This window comes from Myotis myotis, unplaced genomic scaffold (assembly GCF_014108235.1).
Source record: "Myotis myotis isolate mMyoMyo1 unplaced genomic scaffold, mMyoMyo1.p scaffold_m19_p_1, whole genome shotgun sequence".
NCBI classification, from domain to species: domain Eukaryota; kingdom Metazoa; phylum Chordata; class Mammalia; order Chiroptera; family Vespertilionidae; genus Myotis; species Myotis myotis.
The window spans coordinates 201416948-201439413 of NW_023416313.1; the positions used below are offsets into that span (position 1 = coordinate 201416948).

The 22466-nt window shown below is 49.5% G+C and overlaps 1 protein-coding gene and 1 long non-coding RNA gene across 3 annotated transcripts in view; both read left to right on the plus strand.

Annotated features, from left to right (window-relative positions):
* Positions 1-928, plus strand: part of SIPA1L1 (signal induced proliferation associated 1 like 1) — a 356060-nt gene extending 355132 nt beyond the window's left edge. The window contains exon 25 of the mRNA XM_036311747.1: positions 718-928. Within this exon, the coding sequence (XP_036167640.1) occupies positions 718-913 (196 nt within the window). The 3' untranslated portion in view covers positions 914-928. The remainder of the gene's footprint in view (positions 1-717) is intronic.
* A 4941-nt stretch (positions 929-5869) lies between these two features.
* On the plus strand, positions 5870-9850 carry LOC118664824. 2 transcript variants are annotated; one of them, XR_004970420.1, is made up of 3 exons: positions 5870-6286; positions 7331-7458; positions 8551-9850. It is a non-coding gene; the product is annotated as an uncharacterized LOC118664824 (long non-coding RNA). The 2 variants fall into 2 exon arrangements; XR_004970419.1 differs by lacking the exon at positions 5870-6286 and adding an exon at positions 6351-6517.
* The last annotated feature ends 12616 nt before the right edge of the window (positions 9851-22466 follow it).

Here is a 22466-nt window from a genome sequence, read left to right on the forward strand (position 1 = left end):
CAGTGCACCTGAAGGCCAGAGAACGAGGAGAACCCCCCCCCCCCCCCGCTTTTGGGGGCCCTCAGCGGAGAGGGGGCTTTGCAGTGCTGCAGCAATCTCATACCATACAGATGCCCTCCCTACGAATCTCAGGTCCAGAAAACATCTGCTCTGCCCCATCCTCGGCCAAACCTGGAGGCACAAAAGCCTTTGAAAAGCCCAAGCCATCGAGGGAGTGCCCCCTGGTGGTTGTCAGATGTCAGCACCGCCAGGGAATGTGGTTTGAATTCCTATTGTTCAGCTCTAGACTCCGAGGCTTGGCATCATAGGTCTGGGGGGGACCACAGAGTCTTTACTTTAATAAGCACCCCAGTGTTTATGACACGGATGGTTCCTGAACCAGTTGCTCTGAGAAACTCCGCCCTAAGCTTTAAAAAGCTCCTGGAGCCCATGTGAGCAGGGAGAGGGCGGGGTGTTCGAGGTGCCGGTGTCGTGGGGCCTGAGCTACCTGGCGCTTGGCTGCTCCTCACTAGGTGGAGCCCGGCCAGCAGGTGGGCGTCTCGCGAGAGAGGGCAGAGTTGCCGTTAGCGGAGCCAATGACTGACACAGGCTCACCCCACTCTGCACCCAGCTTTTCCTTTTTCTTCACCAAGAAGCATTTGCTTAGTGGAAGCCAATGAAATTCTTTGTTTCAAAACCAACTTCTAAATATCGTAGGTAACGCCCTTCCTTCCTTAGGATAAGCTGCAGCGATGTTGACTTTACACTCTGGTCTAATCCGGTCCCACCACGGTGCTGCTGGGACATCCCGCTGCGGGTGCTGTGTCCCATCCGTGACCACACAGGAGCCGTGGATTTCAAAGTCGGCCACTGTTCTCAGCAACCAAAAGGCAAAGCAGCGAGCTCCGGTTTCTCCCTCTCAGCCCATCTGTGAGGAAACTGTGCCGAGGTCCTTGCAGGCTGCTTGCTGAACAACAGACTGAGAGGAACAAAACAAGCCCAGCTCCCAAGCGTAAGCCCCGGCGAAACCCCAAGTGCCGCCCGACTGCCCGTGAGGCCTGCAGCAGCGCCCCTGGGAGACGCGTTCCCAGTCAGGACCTCTCCCTGTAGCCAGGGCGCTGGTGATCAGTGGCCACTTCAACTCCACACCTGCCTCAGAGCTCTTGCGGGCTCGGTCTCAGGCCTCCGCAATAAAGTGCAACTCCACACCTGCCTCAGAGCTATTGCGGGCTTGGTCCCAGGCCTCCGCAATAAAGTGAGTCATACTTGTCCGCTGGTGGAGGGTCTCGCCTTCAGCTTGTACAACTGTGACATGTACAACTGTAACGTGTGAAATGCAACAAAGTGAGTGCAATAAAATGGGGCATGCCTGTATTGCGTACTTAGTTGCTTCAACCACCATTTTATTTGTACCATTTCAGGACTTTGGGCAGGTCTCCCCTGGGTGACTCTCCTGCTCCCGGTGGCAGGAACTGGGATGGCTGGTGCCCTGTGGGCTGCTTAGAGCGCCCAGGGTGGCTCCCCTCACATTCCTGACCCTTGGTGGGCACAGCAGGAAGCTGGGCTTGACTGGGCCCTGACCCTCTATGGGGTCTCAGCCTCTCCACAGGCCCTTCCCAGCAGGCACTCAAGACCCCAAGGGACGCAGGTGGAAGCTGCCAGTTTTCTTAAAAGCTAGATCCCGAAGTGGCTTCAGGGCCCTTGCCTGTGTGTGGCCAGGCCCAGAGTCAAAGGGAGGGAAGGGACCCACCTCCAAGGAAAAGCTCGTCACAGACTGCGCACTCCCCACGCCTCTCCCCGGGCTCCCACGTGGGAGGCACGCTGCCCTCCCAGACTCCTACAGCCTTCATCAGCGCCACCACAGCAGGTTCTAGTTCAACACGGCTGTGTGGGAAGGTGCTGAATTCACTTCCTCCCACGAACACAACACCTGTACAGCTACATGCGGAACAATTGCCTCGGAAATAAAAACCCCAGAACTAGCTGAGCAACTCCCACACGCTGGGCCAAGGCAAAAAACCCTGTCGAAGTGGCAAGGAGAGGCCTGAGCCGTAATGTGGCCATAACTCCCATCCCCAGTGTGGCGACCGCGACAGAGCGAGTCACAGGCTCGCCCCTGAGCTTCTCCCTGGGGAGCAAAGGGCCTGAGCCCTGCATCTGGCACCTGAGCAACAAGCCCCCACAACATCCAGCTTTGAAAGCCGGGGGGCTGTGTCCACGAGACCCACAGGCTGCAGCAAACTAAGGAACAGTTCTTAAAGGGCTCACGCATGGACAACTCCCCACCCCAGGGCCGGGAGCAGAGGCTGTGGATGGAAGAGCACCCAGCCTTTCTGAGAAAGAGGCTTGTTTGCTGATCTTAAAAGCCTCAGCCTGAAGAGCAGGCACCATCCCTGCCCCCTCCCCCTGCCTCCCTCCAGCTCATCAGTAGCTCCCTCTGCCCAAGGGACACCTCTAGATTGCCTGGCTCGGTGGCCAGTGGCGACTATGCCCACGGGCCCCCAGGACGGTAGCAGATGGAGAAAGCGTTCTTAACCTGCTACCCCTCCCAGGGCCCCCAGAGAGGCACAGACAGAGGCGCCCAGTCTCCCGGTGAAAAAGGCCCATTAGCTTGTTTTCATAGCTGTGGCCTGAGGGGCAGCCTTCTAATTAGACACACACAGGCTTCTAATTAGATACATCTAAGGGCAACTGGAATCCTCTCGGAAGGCTCCGGAGGGCGGGCGCTCTCTTCGCCCTGTGCCTCTCCGCGCTGCACAGGCTGGCGTCTCCTGGAAGCCTGGGCCTGCAGCTGGGGCCCTGGTTTCTGTGGCTGCCGCCCAGGGGTGCCCCCTCGGTCACCTGGCTCTGATGCCAGCAGGACTGTGTTCACAGTTCAGTGGGATGGCAGCAGGAGAGAACAGTTCTGAACTGGCTACCACTCGGGGCCCAGGGCTCAGGGCTCAGGGCTCAGAGCTCAGGACTCAGGGCTCAAGACTCAGGGCTCAAGTCTCAGGGCCCAGGGCTCAGGGCTCAGAGCTCAGGGCCCAGGGCTCAGGACCCAGGGCTCAGAGCTCAGGGCCCAGGGTTCAGGGCCCAGGGCTCAGAGCTCAGAGCTCAGGGCCCAGGGTTCAGGGCCCAGGGCTCAGAGCTCAGGGCCCAGGGTTCAGGGCTCAGGGCTCAGGGCCCAGGGCTCAGGGCTCAGGGCCCAGGGCTCAGGGCCCAGGGCTCAGGGCCCAGGGCTCAGGGCTCAGGGCCCAGGGCTCAGGGCTCAGGGCCCAGGGCTCAGGGCTCAGGGCCCAGGGCTCAGGGCTCAGGATCCAGGGCTCAGGGCCCAGGGCTCAGAGCTCAGGGCAGAGGTAAGAGAGGTCACCTCCCAGGCCGCCCTGGGAGGCAGATTCGCACACATCAGCAGCTGCTGCCAGGTGTGGCTCACAGTCAGTCTGGACTCAGGTGCGGACCGAGACACGCCCTTCAGGACCCTGACGGGCCTTGGCACACCCTCAACCCCGGGAGCCACTGAAAACGAGTGGGCTGCTTGGACAGCACAGAGATCTGAGAACCACCCGGGCCAGGGCGGGCGAGCAATAAGCTTCATCTCTACCTGAGGCCACTCCTGAGCGGTGCAGCTCCCGCCTGTAAAGCACGTGAGTCACGGAGATGTGCTGTGCCGCACGTGACTCCACCGTTAACAGTACTGGATTGTACATTTGAAAACTGCTGAGAGACTAGATCTTAAAAGTTCTCATCACAGGAAAAAAACTGTAAGTCGGTGTGGTGATGGGTGTTAACTGACTGCGGTGATTCTTCAAAATGTACACAAATATTGAGTCATATTGTTGTTCACCTGAAACTAATCTACAAGTTACACGTCAATTACATCTCAATACAAAAGGCTGAAACACCGGACATTCCATCAGGAGCCAGGAGCCAGGAGCCAGGGATACTAACGGCACCCGAGGGGCGGGGGAGACCGGTCAGCTTGCCGCTGGACCACGAGGCCCGCTGTGCTCGCTCCTTCCATGCCCTTGCCCCGGCCCCTGGCCCCGGCCCACGGCCCCCGGCCCACGGCCCACGATCCACGGGCTGGTTCGCCAGACGAGACACGCTCCCCTCTGTAGTTATCACCAGCCGGTCTGAGTGCCATGGAGAGAGCCATTGGAAGGAACCCCAGGGGGAGGACAGCAACCTCCACCCCAGCCCCTCTTCCTACTAAGATCAAGACTCCCCACCCCCAAACCCCGACAAGTGTCCACAGTTGTTCTGGGTCCTGAGACGGCTTACCACCCTGAAGGCTCCGAGTTCTCAACTCATTCCCGAGAACATGGGGTTTGCTATTTGCCCCCCGAAAGGCCAGCGAAGGGCCACCAGGGAAGAGTGGCCGGCAGGCAGGAGGTGGCCGGGGCATGGCTCAGGGGCCCCAGCCAGCAGGCAGCGGTTCCTGAGGCTGAGCCACAGCCAATGCTCTCGGAATGTCTAGCTGCTCTGCAGCTCCATGACAGGGAGGTGAGGCCGGAATTGCCGTTCGTGGGGCCGCGACACCCTCTGCTGTCATCTCAGGGAGGCAGCCGCTGCCCGGCCTTCTGAGCCCGGAGCCAGGGGCGCTCAGTGCGGAGTTCCGGCAGCCTACTCCCCGGCACCTCCCTCCTGCGCCCCTTTGGGCAGCCACCAGCCCTGCCAGCCGGGCCCCGGCCTGAGCCTGCCAGGGCACTGGCCACAGGAGCAGCAGGAGTGGGACCAAGGGCAGCCCTCAGCTGGGAGGGCGCGGTGACGTCTCTGGAGGGTTTGTGACTTTAAGAAAGAAGCTAGCGCCCTGGCCGGTGTGGCTCCGGGGTTAGAGCGTCGCCTGTGCACCGGTTGGTCTCAGGTTCAATTCCCGTCAAGGGCACATACCTGGGCTGCAGCTCAATCCCCACCCTGGGCTGGGGGGTGTGCAGGAGGCCACCAATCGATATGTCTCTCTCACATCGATGTTCCTCTCTCTCTCCCCCCTCCTTCCTCTCTAAAGATCGACAGGAAATCACTTAGGTGAGGATTAAAAAAAACAAAGAAGCTATCGAAAGGGACGCCCACGTCCCCCTGAGACCTAAATGCTTCTCAGCTTCCAGCCAAGGCCAGCCCATCCCAGACTTCAGGCTTCCAGGCACTGGGGGTGATGTGAACACTGCCCCTGCCCCGGCTAGGGACACCTCCCCGGCCAGCTGCGACTTCGCCTCCCCTCTGATGCAGCTTGGAGGGGTGTGTGTGTGTGTGTGTGTGTGTGTGTGTGTGTGTACCTGCCGGGCGGAAGTTCACACAGCACCGCCTTCAGTCTGTGGCCACCTGGGTGTCCCACCTGCCCACGAGGCGCGCCGTGCAGGGGAAGCTCCAAGCGCTGGGAGAGTCTTCTGCACTCAAACCAGAACCCGCGCTCCCTGTGACCTGCAGCAGCGCTCAGGGCTCCGGGCCCTGGAGGGAGACCGATGGTCACTCAGGGCAAAGTGTGTCCCAGGCAGGTGGGTCGCGGCCTCCGGGAGGGAGGACAGGACCCTGACAGCCCGGGGCTGGGAGCAGGCCGGCGCCAGCACCCAGGCTGGGACCCCCCCTTAAACGGTCCCTGGGAGGCCCGTCAGCCAGTTATGGACCCCCCCCCCCCCCAGCCTCCACACGCACCCTGGCCCCCGTCCCGGCCCTTCCCGGTCCCACGGCCTCCTCCTAGGGGCCAGCAGTCCGGCTCCCCGCGCCCGAGCAGGACAAGGACAGGCTCGGCTCCTTGGGTCACCGTTGCCCAGGCCCTCCGGGTCCCGGTGGCTCTCCTGACCGGCGCTGAGGCCTCAGCGATGCACCGCGAGGGTCAGGGCGAGGCCCCGCGGGCCCTGGGCAAGCACCGCACCGCAGCGCTGCGCGCGGAGAGGAGGGCAGGCGCCCCGGGGTGAGCGGCTCTGGATTCTGAGTCCGGGCTCCGCGCGCGGGGCCGCAACCTGGGGCCCCGCAAACTGTGGCCCCGCAACCTGGGGCCCCGTGGAGAGCTGGGCTCCTCCGCAGGAAAAGGAGAAGCAAGAATCCCGGCTGCGGGCCGGCCTGGCGCGGGGGAGGGAGGCTGCGCCTGCTCTTACGATGTTACCGAAGCGCAAAGTGCCGGGCGGGGCTGCCTTTAAAAGGGAGACCCTCGGCGGAGGTTGATCGGCCTCATTACTGCCAGGTGACTGAGGGCCCCGCGGACACAGGGCTCCTCCCCCGCGTGCCCACGCGTCCACGGATGAACCACGCGCCGTGGCCCCGGGGGAGAGGAAAGCCCTCCGTTCCCGGCAGGCGGCGGCCTGTCTGCTGGGAGAGAATCACAGTGACGGTGAGTCCCCCCGGACGTCCCGGGAAACACCGGAGTTGAGAGGCAAAAGCTGTTTCCCCCGACGCTGGGGAGCAGCTGCTGTAAGAGGGCGGCGTGAGGGAGCGACGCGGGCGATGGATCTGGGAGGAGACCCTAGTGCGCCCCGGGGAGCCCTTCGCCGAGGCCGCGCTGTGTTTTCTGTGCCCGAAGGTCCCTGGGCAAGAGCCGAGCTGCGGGGAAAGTTACACTTCGGTGAGTCCCGGCCTGGGCGCCAACAGCAGGCTGCGCGCGCCCTCTGCTGTCTCTTCTGGGTTTTGCCTTCACGGGGAGGAGAGCTGGGGCCAGAGGAAACGGCAGGCCACAGGACTGGGCTCAGAACCTGGGGCTCTCCCGGGACCAGGAGCCCCCCACGGTGGATTTGAGCAGGACCCGTAGCCCCTCAGCCTCTGCGCTAACAGCTGGGGCTGGGAGAGACCCGCTCACTGACCAGGTGACCTCCGGAGCACAGTTTCTGTCAAAGACCTGGTACCGGGGTGGGGGTTGGGGGGGGGGGGGAGGGAGTTTCAGGGAGAGGTGTCCGCAGAGCGCTGAGCAAGGGACACAGCATGACTCTGCTGCGACCTGGAAGGCGGTCAGAGGACAACGAGAACGTCTGTGAATCATTCCACATGGCTTTCTGCCCGGAGTCTCCATTCTCCTCTCCTCTCCTCTGATGGCAGAGCTTCCACCACTTGTAACGTGTGTGTGTCAAGGCCGAGCAAGGGGTAACATGTTTGAAGCGAGATGCCCATTCCTTTTTATTTTTACACTAGAGGCCCGATGCCCAAAATTCGCGCAAGAGTAGGCCTTCCTTCCCCCGGCTGCCGAACCGGCTTCCCTCTGGCACCTGGGACCCAGGCTTCCCTCAAAGCCCCCCGCTTAGTCTGGAAGGTCGTCCGGAAGGATGTCCGGTCTCATTGGCATATTACACTTTTATTATTATAGATTTGTGGTCATTTATATTTTTGAGAAATATACATTAAAATTGTGTGTACTTGAGAAACCATTACATTTAATTTTTTTTAGATCCTTGAAACTATGAGAACAAGCCAAGATGATGATAAAAAAAAAAAAAGGGAATATGAGAGTGGAGCTCAGAAAAGAAAAAAGAAAGCTGAAAAGAGAAAAGAAAAATCTTCAGAGAAATGGACTTGGTGAGTTTTTAAAACCTGGAAACATTGTCAGTGGGCACGTTTGCATGTCCAAATGCCTCTACAACATGCCATTACTAACACCGATGAAAGAAAACCGGATACAACGACTAGTCCAGGTACCCAACAAAGATGAGGACATGGATGTGAAGGCCTGAAATAGTATCAAAAGTTTAATATTTGGACAAATATCATGACGCTTTTGATGGTGTTTATAGCGCAATATTTACAGAAAACAATGGATATTTCTAAAGTTCAACAGAAATGATTTTGAAATTTGATGCTAGAGTGGCCAAATCATATAATTTGGATAAAAAGTAAAGAAATAACCTCTCTTTTGAGTGAAGAATTCAAAATGAGATTATTCATGTATGAGTAATAACGTGAGAAATCATACGTTTAGCAAATGTACTAGGGACTAGGGACAAGCATCACGTTGAATTGTTGAGTAACTAACGCTTATTACACATATCGTTGAACCATAAGAAGAAAACAGAAAAGTTGACGTTGATGAATGTTTTTCATTGGTTTCACAAATGTTGTTTAAAAATATTTTGTTCTAAGTGAAGAACAAAATTGTCTCAATTTTAGGCATTGATTTAAAGCGGAGTTCCTCACCCTTTTTTAGAAAAGTCTGGATAGTAAATATTTTCGTCTGTGCAGGCTGGACTGTGCCTCCAACCATCCTAGCTCTCTCGGCATCGGGAGAGGGCCTGTGTTCATCCAGAGCCAGCCTGTCCACATGGAAATCTTTTGGAAACGCTGGCGCTGGCGGAGACCACAGGATCCCCAGCCCAGGATGCTGGGCGGGGTTCCTGTTTACAAGCTGCCAGGCTAGGAAGCGGCTGCAGACGGAGGGACCCCGTCTCGGTGTGTCAACATCCTGGTCACCACCTGCCCCCGGAAGGACAGAATTAGGCCCGGGGCCATTTTATTTCATCGTCTCTTATCGATGCTGCATGTTTTCTTTGTGAATATGTTAGGGTTTGGATCATTGAGCTGGATTCCCATATCTTCTAAGTGATCCAGGCCATTGACCAGCCACGTGGAGTCGTTACATTGCAAATTTAAGTCCTATTCTTTTTTATTTGTTAGGTTTCTTTCTGTGGCCCAACCCATCCCCTGCATATTTCCAGAAGAGGGAACACAAAAGGGAAGAGAAGGAAGCCTCTACAGCTGCCTCGGGGCTTTCATTCCAGCACATCTGAGCCACATCCTAAGCAGACAGCAGTTACAAGGGAAGCTTAAAGTGGAGGCTGTATTCCACTGCATGTTAACAAACAGTTTTGTTATTTCTCTAACAACACGTGCAAGGTCACCTTGCAGTTACGGAATGGAGAGTGTGTGAGTTTCCCATTTTTATTTTTCTAGATGTGCCACAAGGCTGGCCTAGGCTGGGATTGGGCACAGAACTCAGGGAGAAGAAGTAGAAACCACTTGTCTCTTGAAGTTTGCCTGCTGGTCTCCTAGCAACCGGCTCCTTGTTGGAGGCACAGTTGAGGTGTCTGGGGACCCAGAATGTGAAGAGGCACATATTCGCTTTTCCACCAGATAATGAATTTTTTTGTAATTATTACAAATACTCCATTTAAGCGACAGTGGCTCTCCTGCTGCCTTTCCAGGTGGAGGAGAGAGGCAAAGACCTGCCAGGCAGGCATTGAAGTCCCTGGAGTCTCACCATATCACAGGCATAGGCTGGAAGTACACCGTGTCTCACCAAACTCTGACCCAACTGGTATCAAAGCCCTGGTTCCGCTCAGTCTCCGAGGAACGGCCTCCCGCCTGATGCCTGACAGAGGAGAGGGGAAACGTCAGATGGAGCCTTTACAGTCTTTTCTCAAAATGCCTGGCATACAATAGAAAATTATCAAACATGTGAGGAGCAAGATCACAGATAACTAAGCAAACAATTAGACTATAGAAATAAGGTGGTCCAGATATGAACAGTTAGGAACTGCTAAATAGCTGTGATTAATATATTCAAGGAAGTAGAGAGAGAAAATGGCAAAGGAATAGATGGCAGAATAGAGAATTTTTATCAGGCATTTGGAATAGAATCAATAAAAACAAAAATCAAATAGACATTCTCAAACTGAGGAAATACTAGATCTAAAATGAGAATTCAATGAATGGCCGATTGTGATCACAATATACTAACTAGTGGGAAGACAGGTCATTATTTTATAAAATATTCAAAACAAATTATATAGAAGAAAAATATGGAAAAATAGACATTAATAGTGAGACCTGGGGGTAATTGGAGACAGAGGGAGGAACTGCACAGAAACAATTGTTAAAGGGATTCTGACTAAAACATGTCCCAAACGGATGAAATATACCATCCCACAGATTCAAAAAGCTCAGGGAACCCCAATAAGATCAATGCAAACGTGTAGAGCCCTTCTGTGCTGTTTTTTGTAATATTTAAAAAATATATTTTTATTGATTTCAGAGAGGAAGGGGGGAGAGAGAGAGATAGAAACATCAATGATGAGAGAGAATCATTGATCAGCTGCCTCTTGCACACCCCCTACTGGGGATTGAGCACGCAACCTGGGCATGTGCCCTTGACCGGAATCGAACCTGGTACCCTTCAGTCCACAGGCCGAGGCTCTATCCACTGAGCAAACCTGGCTAGGGCACGTCTGTGCTATTTTTAGATCCTGAACTGAGTACAAGAAATAAGGGCTTAGACTTAGAGGAATAGACATATTTAATCAGCGGTTCCACCAGCTTTGGTGAGAAAACTGACATATTCCAAGAAACTCTCTGTAATGGCTCCCCATTGCCCGAGGCACTTGAACACTGAGAACTCCTGCTTTGCTCTGGCTGTTCCCTCTACTTGGAATGCTCCCTGCCACCCACCTGTGGCGTCTCTGCGCATCCTTCAAGCCCTGTTTGCATGGGCTGCTGATCACTGCTCCCACGTGGGGTCGAGGGGAGGGCATTGTGCTGTCTTCTCAGGAGAGGAGGGTCACAGAAACACGCCTGGCCCTCCCTCCCTCCTGGCCGTGTCTCCTTAGGAAAGGAGGGCTGGAGAAGTCCACACCCCACCCTCACGTTCCCATGTCTCTATTTGTGAGGCTGAGAAAACACCTTCCACATCTCTCTTGTGCATCGTGTGCAGTTCCCGAGGCCTCGACTAGGAGGGAAATGTGAGGGAAAAATACACTTTGCCCATAGGCCAAGCCTCCTTCTCTAATCCTGTCTCACACACAGTATTTTACTCCCTAGTCTATCTTAATTGGTTCAAACTCCAGGGGGCTAAGAGGAAGGTTTATTATCACCCTCAAAACCCCAGTAAGGTGCATCTCAGAAGCGGCATCTTCTCTTCAGCCTTTCGCAGCCCCTCTGAGCGGAATGAGGCTCCCTCTCTGCTCTGAGGCCCTTGGCTGCGCGCCACATTGTGTGGTAACGGCTTCTCAATCCAGGCGTCTTCCGCCCTCGGCCCAGGCCCGCTGAGTCAGGTGCGCACCTGGTTTGCTCTTATTCTCTCACATCAGCTCACACAGCGTCCTGCACATCCCAGGTTTTCGGCATGTGTTTAAGAAAGGGACTGGCCCTGGATGGTGTTGTTCAGTGGTTAGAACGTTGGCCCAGGCACCAAAGGGTCACAGGTTTGATTCCCAGTCAAGGGCATCTACCTTGGGTTGCAGGCTTGATCCCCAGCCCTGGTCAGTGCATGTGTGGGAAGTGATGTGTCTCTCTCTCGTCGATGTCTCTCTCTCATCGATGTCTCTCTCTCTCTCTCTCTCTCTCTCTCTTTCTCTCTCTCTCTCTCTTTTTCTCTCTCTCTCTCATCCCTTCCTTCCCTTCCACTCTCTAAAAATCAGTGGAAAAATATCCTCGGGTGAGGATTACTAAAAAAAAAAAAAAAAAAAAAAAAGGAAAGAAAGAAAGAGACTGGAATTTCCCCAAATATCACTAATGTTAGCAACTCATTCTTTGCTCTGTAGCCATTTTCAATATTAAGTTTTCATATTAATTCAGAGTAATGGGCTGTTTAAAAAGGTTAACACTTTCATAACAACAGTTTCTTCTCTAAGTGTCAATGTTTTAAATTTTTTCTATCTTTCTGAATGAAAATTTTTAATACATATATACACATATAACTTTGTTATATGCATTTCTTTACTCTTTGAAATTGAATATCTTGAGCATGGTGTAACCTTTCAAATCTCAGGACCATGGCCCTTAGTCCCAATAGGCTGTTGAGATAAGTTTCTTTGCACCTGCGTTAGGTGACTGCTGTGATTTTCAAGTTCAGGGTTTTCTATCTTCTCTTTTTATGTTATCTGACTCTCCTTGTCTCTGACAGGGGCTTGCTTCCAATAACTAGTTAGTTACTTCTAGTCCTGTGGTGGCTAGGAATCCAGGTGACTAGGACTGTCATAACTATAGGTGTCCCAAAAAGGTATGCACACTTTGTTTTGTTTTTTAATTTCTTTATTGATTAAGTTATTACATATGTGTCCTTATTCCCCCATTCTTGCCCCCCCACCACTTATACCCTCACCCCTATGTTGTCTGTGTCCATTGGTTAGGCTTATATGCATGCATACAAGTCCTTTGGTTAATCTCTTCCCCTAACCCCCACCCTCCCCTACCTTCCCTCTGAGGTTTGACGGTCTGATCAATGCTTCTCTGTCTCTGGATCTGTTTTTGTTCATCAGTTTATGTTGTTCATTAAATTCCATAAATGAGTGAGATCATGTGATATTTATCTTTCTCTGACTGGCTTATTTCACTTAGCATAATGCTCTCCAGTTCCATCCATGCTGTTGCAAATGGTAAGAATTCCTTATTTTTTACTACAGCAGAGTATTCCATTGTGTAGATGTACCACAGTTTTTTAATCCACTCATCTGCTGATGGGCACTTAGGCCATTTCCAAATCTTAGCTATGGTGAATTGTGCCGCTATTCACCAGGGGTGCATATATCCTTTCTGATTGGTGTTTCTAATTTCATGGGATATATTCCTAGGAGTGGGATCACTGGGTCAAATGGGAGTTCCATTTTTAGTTTTATGAGGAAACTCCCTACTGTTCTCCACAGTGGCTGCACCAGTGTATGCACACTTTGAATGATTATAAAGTCAGTGTTTAATAGCATGCAGGTCATTTTCAAAATTTAAAAGAATCTACAGAAATGAATAATTTTTTGTCAATGCCCTGTTTCCAAACTAATGATCATTCTGGTCCAGGCACTGCTGATAACGTGAAGCAATGGAATCGCAAACATCAAGAATCATTTTATTCAGTATTCGTGTGCCATCAATTCGTCAACTGTTGCCATTTTGTACCGTAAACTTTATCTTTTATGTATCCTCATAAAAAAGTCTAGTGGATAAATTTTCTTTATTCAAAGCTTAGTCTGGCTTCACCCATTATTTCAATCAGTTAAACCTAAAAATAAGTGAATACTCTGGTTTCTCTTCAGATCGCATAAATCTTTCGCCTTTTACTAAAAAGAAGTGAAAATTGAGTTATCAGCTATTAAAGTAATTATACAGGCAATGTTTGCACTTCAACTGGGTTTCCAAACTTCCAGTAGCATTTTAGGATGAATTCCCGTTGTTCAAAGCTTAGTCTGGCTGAAAAGAAACACCAACTGAGCTATCAGCTGTTAAAGTGTGTATATGTGTTTTGGGGACACCCTGTATATGTTAAAAGAGTGAAAGGATTCTAAGAGAGACGGTCTTTGAAAGAGTCAAGAGCCTGACTTAGTGCCTGGACATTGCGACAGCCACAGTGATGGTCGATTCGTCTATCAACTGAGTGGTTTCTGTGTCTGTCACCCCATGCTTGGTGCTGGGGTGGGGACTTGGGGGAGACATAGCAAGGAGCACAAAGAGAAAGTGAAAATCCTGGCTCTGGACGTAGGGTAGATTTCTTAGAGATAACAAGCACGGGAGGGGGAGAAGGGAGGGTGAGAAGACAGCTGCTGAAAACACTACAGGAGAAAAATCTATTTGTTGTGCTTCATTTATTGATGAGCTCACGCTTAGCAGCGGCTCTGAATTAATTTACTTCAAACACCTTCAATACAGCACAACAATATAATTAGCACCATGAGCTGAGCAACCAGCCTTCCCAGACTGCCTTGGTTTAGGAATTAAAATAGTCTTCTAGGGAACTGAACCAGAAGGAGTGTGGTTTACTTTGTATTTTTAATGGTACTTCTTATTAACTACTAGGGAAATTTTAGAATCAGGTAGTTTTTGACCAACATTAAATATATACAAATATTGACTTTACTCCCAAATTGGATTATATGTATTTTGGGAAAGATCTGTGCAGGCAGTTCCATCAACAGTGTCATGCTACAAAGCAGGAAAAGTAAGGAAATAATGTATAAGACTTTATTTCTCCCTTGCAGTGATATTTAAACAGTTCTTTGCTTCATATAAAATGGTTTTATAGTTTTCTTTCACTTTTTTTCTCAATTTACTGACAAGTGTGGCTTGGTGTGTTTTTACTTAGTTGACAGAAATTGTTCTCTGTGTCCTCTAAAGGGTCTCTTGTGAGTCCCTCTTAGTTATGTAAATATAAAGATAGTTGACCTCATTAGTCTAGAATTAGGGATAAGAGGATTCTAGAATTTTTCAAGGGTCCTAGAAAAGCTACCTTATCTCATGGAGATTTAATATTGTTTAGGTGGCAAACGGATCTACAGTTTCAGTGCAATCCCAATCAAAATTGCAGCTGGCTTCTTTGCAGAAATTGAAAAGCTAATTCTAAAATTTGCATGGAAATTTAAGAGACCCAGGATAGCCGAACAATATTGAAAAAGAAGAACAAAGTTTTATAGTTCCTGATTTCAAAACATATTACAAAGCTACAGTAACCAAGACAGTGACATACTCATAAAGATATACATAGAGGCCAAGAGAAAGGAAATGAGAGAGAAACTGTCACATTTTTAGTCAACTGATTTTTGACAAGGGCACCAGGATAATTCAATGAATAAAGAATAATAAATGGTACTGGGACTATTGGATATCCACATATGAAATAATTAATTTAGATCCCTATCTCACACCATACACAAAAATGAACTCCAAATGCAACAAGACTTAAATGGAAAAGCCAAAACTATAATATTCTTAGATAAAAGCATAGGCATAAATCTCCAACTAGGCAATGGCTTCAAAGGTATGCTATCAAGGCATAAGGAACAAAATAAAAAAGATATATTGGACATCATTAAAATTACAAACTTTTGTGCATCAAAGCACACCATTAAAGTGAAAAGAAGACCCACAGAATGAGAGAAAAATTTTGGAAATCATATATCTAATAAGGATCTTGTATCTGGTTTATAGAAAGAACTCTTATAACTCAATAATAACCCAGTTTAAAAAATGGGCAAAAGGATCTAAATAGATATTTCTCCAAAAAAGATATACAAATGACCAATAATAACATGAAAAGACACTCAACATCATTGGCCATCAGAGCAATCAAATTAAAACCACAATGAGCTAGCCAGACAATAACAAGTATAGTGAGGATATGGAGAAATTGGAACCCTAATTCATTGCTAGTGGGAGTGTAAGATGATACAGCCATTTTGGAAATTTGACAACTTCTTACAAAGTTAAACATAAGTTTTCCACATGGCCCATCACTTTCATTCCCCAGTATTTACTCAAGAGAAAGAAAAGCATTATGTCCACACAAAGGCTTGGGAGGCAAATCTGTGAGGAAGCACAGCTTAGAGGTGGGAGCAGGCACCGACTACAAACGGAATGCGTGAGCTTTTGTGGTGTTGGAGATGCTTTAAAATTAGATTTTTGTGATAGTTACACAGATCTATAAATTTACTTAAAGGCATTGACTTACTCATAATGGGTGTTAATTTATGTTATGGAAATTGTACCTCAATAAAACTATTAAAAAGATAACCAGCAAAAGATAAGAGGTATGATGGTGTGGATAAGTGAAGCTTGAGGCTGTGATTAGCAATGGGGGCCATTTATTCAATTGTCAATAACTAGTCACTTGGCCAGACCTAGATGCTTGGGAGCTGGGAACATAGGGGCCTTCCAGTAGCAAGCCTGTACTATGGAAGGCGAATACATTGCTTTACTTCCTACAATGACGACAGGAGGGTTATTATCATGCCTACTTTAGACACCTCCCTGAGCCACAGGGAGATTAAGTAACTTTCCCAAATTCATAGTTAGTAATGGTCAAAGTTGAGAATCAACTGGTTTGCCTCACAGCAACACCCCTAAGCTCCTTTCTCCATCGCAGGGCAAGTTTCAGAGCTGGAAGGGAACTTGGAGATTACCTACTTGCACCCTAGACCCGCGGTTCTCAACCCGTGGGTCGGTACCCCTTTGGGGGTCGAACGGCCCTTTCACAGGGGTCGCCTAAGACCATCGGAAAACACATATATAATTACATATTGTTTTTGTGATTAATCACTATGCTTTAATTATGTTCAATTTGTAACCATGAAATTGGGGGTTACCACAACATGAGGAACTGTATTAAAGGGTCGCGGCATTGGGAAGGTTGAGAACCACTGCCCTAGACTGCAAAATGCACCTGGGCTTCTCCCAGACCTAGCCCGGAGTCTCCGCTCAGTCACACGTGTTGCCTGCCTGACCAATGGGCTGGCTGAGTGTCCTTCAGATGAGCAAACTGAGGCCCCAGGCCTTTGAATGAATGACATGCATGAGGTCCTCTACTACTTAGGGGTAGAATTGGGATGAAGCCCTATGCCAATTTACCCCTCTCTTCTCGGCCACACTGCCATAATTCCCTTCTCTCCTCCCTAGGAATGCAACCCAATCAATCAGAGCCCTCCTGTCAGAGCGCAGGTCCTTCCTTCTTCATCAGAAGGTGAAATATGACTCTTGGGCGGGCACACTGCTGGTTTACCTATAGTGGTAACTTCACAGAGAAGTCTGGCTTTCACCTTAAGTCCTCCACCTCACTCCCGAAGCATAACCAGCTACTCTTCCTTCTTGATGGCCACAGTCTGGACATGAACAAAGTTTTTTCTGGCTTTCCACTTTACTGGGATTCAGTTTGGAAATTGAATTCCCTCCCTCATACTCAGACCTGGAACTGGTTTCTCTCTCAGTTGTTCTCTCCAAATTGAGACTCTTTTAAATTGCCATTCCTTTGCACCCCAAGCCAAGGCCAGACCCATCTTTGGATTCATTCCAAACACCCTCTGCCTGATCGTGAACTCTTGCCCGCCCTGGCAGTCATGGGGGAGAATCTGGCATTGGTCCAACTCTGTCCCCAGATGTCTGCTGTGGGTCACACCTGCTCCACCCCACAGGGATCACACTTGAATTTTCCTGCACTGTTTCCTATCAGTAAACGTCTTACCTATTGCTAATCTGCACACACACACACATACACAGTACAGACATACAACCCCCTGATTGTTTGTATAGGTGTGTTACCCACAACTAAAGACAGGCACACTTATTACATTCCCTGAACTAGAGGGTTATTCATCACCATGGACAGGAAACCCAAATCTTCCCTGGGAGCTGGATTCACGTTTTTTAAAAAATATATATTTTTATTGATTTCAGAGAATAAGGGAGAGGGAGATAGAAGCATCATTGATGAGAGAGAATCATTGATCGGCTGCCTCCTGCATGCCCCCTCAGGGTGACCAAGCCCGCAACCCGGGCCTGTGCCCTGACTGGGAATCGAAGTGTGACCTCTTGGTTCATAAGTTGACGCTCAACCGCTGAGCCATGCCAGCCAGTCCTGACTTCATTTTTGCCTGTTGGGGTGGTACTCCTGGGTGATAGGAAGAAGTAGAATGGTACCAGTCATTCAAATGCAGGAAACAAAACCAAACCAAATCAATCCAATCGATAACTGCAGGCCCCTGGAGAACTCTAAAACCTCTTTAAAGAGGATTTTGAGAGGCAGTGATTATCTTGCTAAGAAACTCCTACTTAGAGTGTCTTCCAGAGTAGGAAATTTCTGTCTGAATAGGCCAACATCCTTTAAATTTCATGTGGATGAAAAAAAATGTCATAACATAAATGATAACTGAATTAAAATGTAGTCCCTTTAACTCATATATTTATTTGACACTGAGAAGAATAGCTTCCATTACAAGTAATGTTATGTGATGCCTGGAGTCTAGGGAGTTGGACATTTGGTTATGGAATTATCAGTGTTCATCTGCATTCACCCTTGTGTTTTCAAATCTTATTCTAGAGAAAAAGAATGTAAACCTAAATCATTACAACAGAATTACAGGCCATGAAGGACTCTTTATAAACCAGCAACCAACATTAGGATCTTACTCTCCAGGACCCCACCCGGAAGCTGAGTCCTGAGGATGAATGACAGGGCTGGACGGATAACTCCTGTCAGAGACTGGAGCTCTCTTTCTCCCAAAGGAGACATTGGGGGCCATGTAGATGCTTTGGGGCCAATCAAACATGTCTGAGTTTCTTCCTGCACAAGTCCTGAGCCTCCTGATGAGTTCTCATCATGGGCAGGAAAGTCAGGTGCTCCTCTTAAAGGGGGTGGCGTGTGACATTTATCCTCAGGGAGGAGGCTCTGTGGTGAGTAGAGAAGATGGGGGAGGGGAAATCAAAGGTGTTCACGGGTTGTGACCAGGGCAAGGTGGCTGTCATCTGTCTGGATAGTGCGAAGGACCCTCTGGATCAGCCGTCGCCAACCTTTCGGACGTCATGGACCACCAGTGGTCTGCGGACCACCGGTTGGCGACCGCTGCTCTGGATGGTCCTTTGCACCTCTGACTCAGGGTTCAAAGGACCAAGGAGAGAGATAGAGACACAGGGGTCCTGAGGGGTCCAGCATGTGGCTTGGGAAGAGCAGCTGAAGAGGGAGAGACTATGTGTAGGGCCAGCTTTGAACCCAGTGGCCAAGACCTCAGTGAGAGCGATGAAAGATTCACTCTGTTGGGTGCCTTGGAGACAGACCCGGGAATGGGGGCAGTGAGTGCTGGCTGCAGGGAGAAACAGCCTCGTTACAATGAAATAGTGGGTGGAAAGGCCTTTTATGAGAGGGCGGTGTAGTTGTATTCTGGGATTTGCACAAGCAAGTGCAGTGGGTGATATTTTTCATTTCCACACCCCCCTTCACCCCCACGCTTCCCCTACCATCATTAGACCATGTTCTCAGGGGAGAGCAGGCAGAGTGAAGGGCAAAAGGCAAAGTAAAAACCTACACATTTCTTGAGTTTTGAATGTTCAAACGGACTTTTACATTTCCAGTTGGGAGAAAACCCAACTGTCGAGTACCCAAGCCGAAGTCTGTGCCGCACATGACAGCCTGGGACGGAGTCCTGAGCTTGATTGAGGGACGCCAGCAAGGAGAGTGGGGAAGAAGGTCGGAGCCAGGTGCTGGCACATGGCCCTGAGCTTTCTCCCGGGCCTACCTCTCTGGGGGGTTAGGCTGGGGGACATCTAGGAAGAGAGGACGTTTGCCTTCCTATCTATCTGGTGCCTCTGAAGGCCAGAGCAGGTAAGGCTGGGGTGGTGCAGGGCAGGTGGTGGTGGCCATCAGCCCAGAGGGGAGGTCAGTTTCCTTGGGTGGGAGAGAAAGCAGTGAGCTCACAGCTAGCGATGGAAATGGGGATGGGAAGATGCCTAAGGCTGTTAATCTATGCAGGAGTCTGGGTGTGGGGGACAAGTGATGAAAACCCCTTTGGGATTTGGGATTTTCAGCCCAGCTCTCCTCCTGGGATCAGGAATTCCTGAAGTTGACCTGTTCATTTGTTTGTTAGTTTGCTTGGTTATTATTTCAACCATTCATTTGTTTTCATTGTTTCCAGCACATAGTATATTTTTAGAGTTTAAATCTTGTATTAGCTACTGAACCAGCTCTTTCTGGCTTTAAGGAATGAGGTCCCTCAGCCCATTCTGGGAAGTGAGGATCAGATCTGGGCTACCCTGTGCAGACTCGTCATTGTTCCAGATACTCTGATCACGCCCACTTTCAGCTGGAAAGGTAAAGTTTTTAGAAATGCTAAACCATGGAAAGAGAATCTTTGCAGGAACATTTTGCAGAGAAGGGAAACCCAGCAACATCATCTCTCTTCAGAGTTTTCTACAGCTTATGGCAGTGGTTCACTGCTGGAAAGATGTGAAGGAGCATCTCATTCTCAGAAGCCGAAGACATTTACATTCTTCCCTTTCAGGTGAACACTTCACCTCTCTGTGGATCGCAAGGTCACAGGGGCTCAGAGCAAAGTTCCTTTTAACTCCAGGCCCCTGGACTGACTTTTATTCTTCTCGGGCCTGAGTTTTTTGAGCAAATAAAATGATGGCTGTGTTCCAGGCATTTCTGAGGAATAAAGACTCCATAAATTCTGGAAACTCAGTAAGTGAGTCATAGACATGGAAGTGATGTAGGACAGAGTGTAACTGTTCCCAGAGGCCGTCGGGAGGCGCTTCCTCTGAGCTCCTTTCATTCTCAGGCTTCTCTGGGGGAAGGACGGTGGTAAGCAGATTTATGGGCCATAACTTGGGTGGATAAATCAACCTCGGCATTTCCAGAAGGAGCCATTAACACAGCAGTTGACACCGCAGACATTCTGCTTCCCATGTGTAGAATACAATAAAGGTTATTTGCCACACATTGCAGAAGGGAGTACGTACTTTTCAATACCTATTTTCAAAAGAGGTATTTTGCCTGTGAAAGTGCAAGGATGTCCCGGCTGGTCACTTGTCACAGTTGAAGCAACAGAAATGAAACCAAGGGTTAGACCAGACTTAACCCTGTTAGTTCAAAGGGACTCATTATTAAATTGGCCTCTTTTTTTTTAAATAAAATATGCTTTTATTGATTTTGTTTTTAGAGAGAGGAGAAGGGAGAGGAATTGAGAGATAACAACATCTATGAGAGAGAAACCTCACCCACCAGCTGCTTCCTGCGCGCCACTTAGTGGGGACTGAGCCTGCAACTCGAGCATGTGCCCTGACTGGGAATCGAACCAGTGACCTCTTGGTTCATGCGTTGACGCTCAACTGCTGAGCCACACTGGCCAGGCTTCTCTTAATGTGACTTGCAAATTCCTAGCCTTGGTCATGAGAGCTGATGGAGAAGTGCAGATGGCTCGGTGCACATCCATCGCCCCCAGTGGCGAAGCAATGTCAAGTACACGCTGACAGCTCCTTCCAGGCAGCGACAAATGGCTTCCTTTCTGGCTGTGTTGGAAGCCAAAGGTTTTTCTGATTATACAACGATGCACTTAAATTATTATTTGCTTTTGCTCTGATGTGAGGAGAGAAAGAAAAGTGTGGATGGCAAAGACCCTTCTCCTGTGGCGATGAAACAGAAGGAGAGGCTGCACGCTGAGAGGGCATCTGTGGTCTCCCTTTGGCCACAGATCCTGGGGTAGCAGAAAGGCACCTTCAGTTCATTCCAGGGGTGACACAGACTCAGAAAGGAAGTGCAAACGCCTCCAACGTCATGGGCTTTGTCTGAGAGGAAAGAGAAGCTAATGAAGGAAGCCACAGAGAGATGGCAAGGAAACCAATGAGGAATGAGTCTGTCAATAGCAATTTCCCATCAGCTTTTGTTATGCTTAACATAATTTGGTGCCATCTAAGGCTGACTCCTCAAGGGCAGTTATAAAAAAATAGCTTTTCCCAGTATCTGCAGTTGGTTCACAGATCAACTGGGTTAGTGCCTCATTTGCAACTCAGCTGGTGAATGAGGCTCCCACCCTTCCGTCTGTTTGGCAGTCTGTTCCCTGGGCTTTGAGAAATTCATGAAGATAATTGGTAAGTTGAAGAATGAAGTTCAGAGAAGAGTGTCAGCTGAGGCAGAACCTCTCTGGGCAACCCTAGCCTCACACTGAGTAGGTCCATACATTTGATTGTGTTGGTGTGTTTAGAACCACCGCCTTAGGGACCGACTCACACTACCAAACCCATAAGAGGCAGATGTCAAAGCCCTAGTGACAATTCATTAATTTGCATCAAGAACCGTAACAGTGGGCATGCTGTGTGAGCTGGTCAACATGTTGGCTCCCTGGAGGGATGGGAAACTCCAGTGCTGACGAGGCCAGGCAGGTAAAGGAATGAATTGATCAGGTGTGAGGTGAAAGGGAGTCATGGGATTGTATGAATGGGGGGCCCTACTCCCCTTCTGAACCTTTCAGCCAATGTGATCTCCACCCAGTTGTTGCTGTTCAGGGTCCGGTGAGATTCTGATTCTTCAGAAGCTAGAGAGCCAGACTTGTATGAGAAATTTCCTGATTTATCACTCTTAGCAGGTAATTTTTAAAAATTTCAAAAACTACTGTGCAAGGCAAATATGCCTACACACTTCTCATGTGCAAGCCCTAATTAAATTATAGCCAGAGAAGAAAAGAAGAAGGAAGGAAAGAAAAGATGAGAGCCAATTTCAGGACAAAGGGATTCATTGGGTAACCTCAATGGTTAGGGTTATCCAACTGTAAGAGCCTGAAGCACGTTTCCATTCTGTGGGCACACATCTGCCAGGAGGGGTTGAGGCCCTGCCTGGTCCAGACACATAGTCATACCTGCCTCAGCTTTATAGGTTTCATAACAACCGCCTCCACCCCCGGGCCGGCAACACTTTATTTACATTGTGGTATTTGCCAATAAGGCTCCACCTTTCTGTACATTTGCTGGGACTGCATTCTCACTCCTCAGTTAGATTTTACCAACCCCCTGCTCTGACCTAAGAATTCAGAAGCATTTTGTCGAAGCAGATATAATCTTATCCATTAGGAATGGTGGACAGTGACAGTATTAGCCCTATTCATTCCATCAGCAAGTGTTTACTGAGCTCTACATTGAACCAAGCACTGAGTGCAATAGAAAACAAGATGGAACTCAAAGAATTCACGTTTTAATCATTGCCAATGTTTACCAAGCTCGGTCAGCAAAGCAGGTTCTGTGGGAGGCATTTTATGTAATTAATTCACTTCATCTTCAGGCCAACTCTTAGAGCCAATATTATAATTATTTCTGTTTTATAGTTAAGAAAACTGTGACTAACCAAGGCCAGATGACCC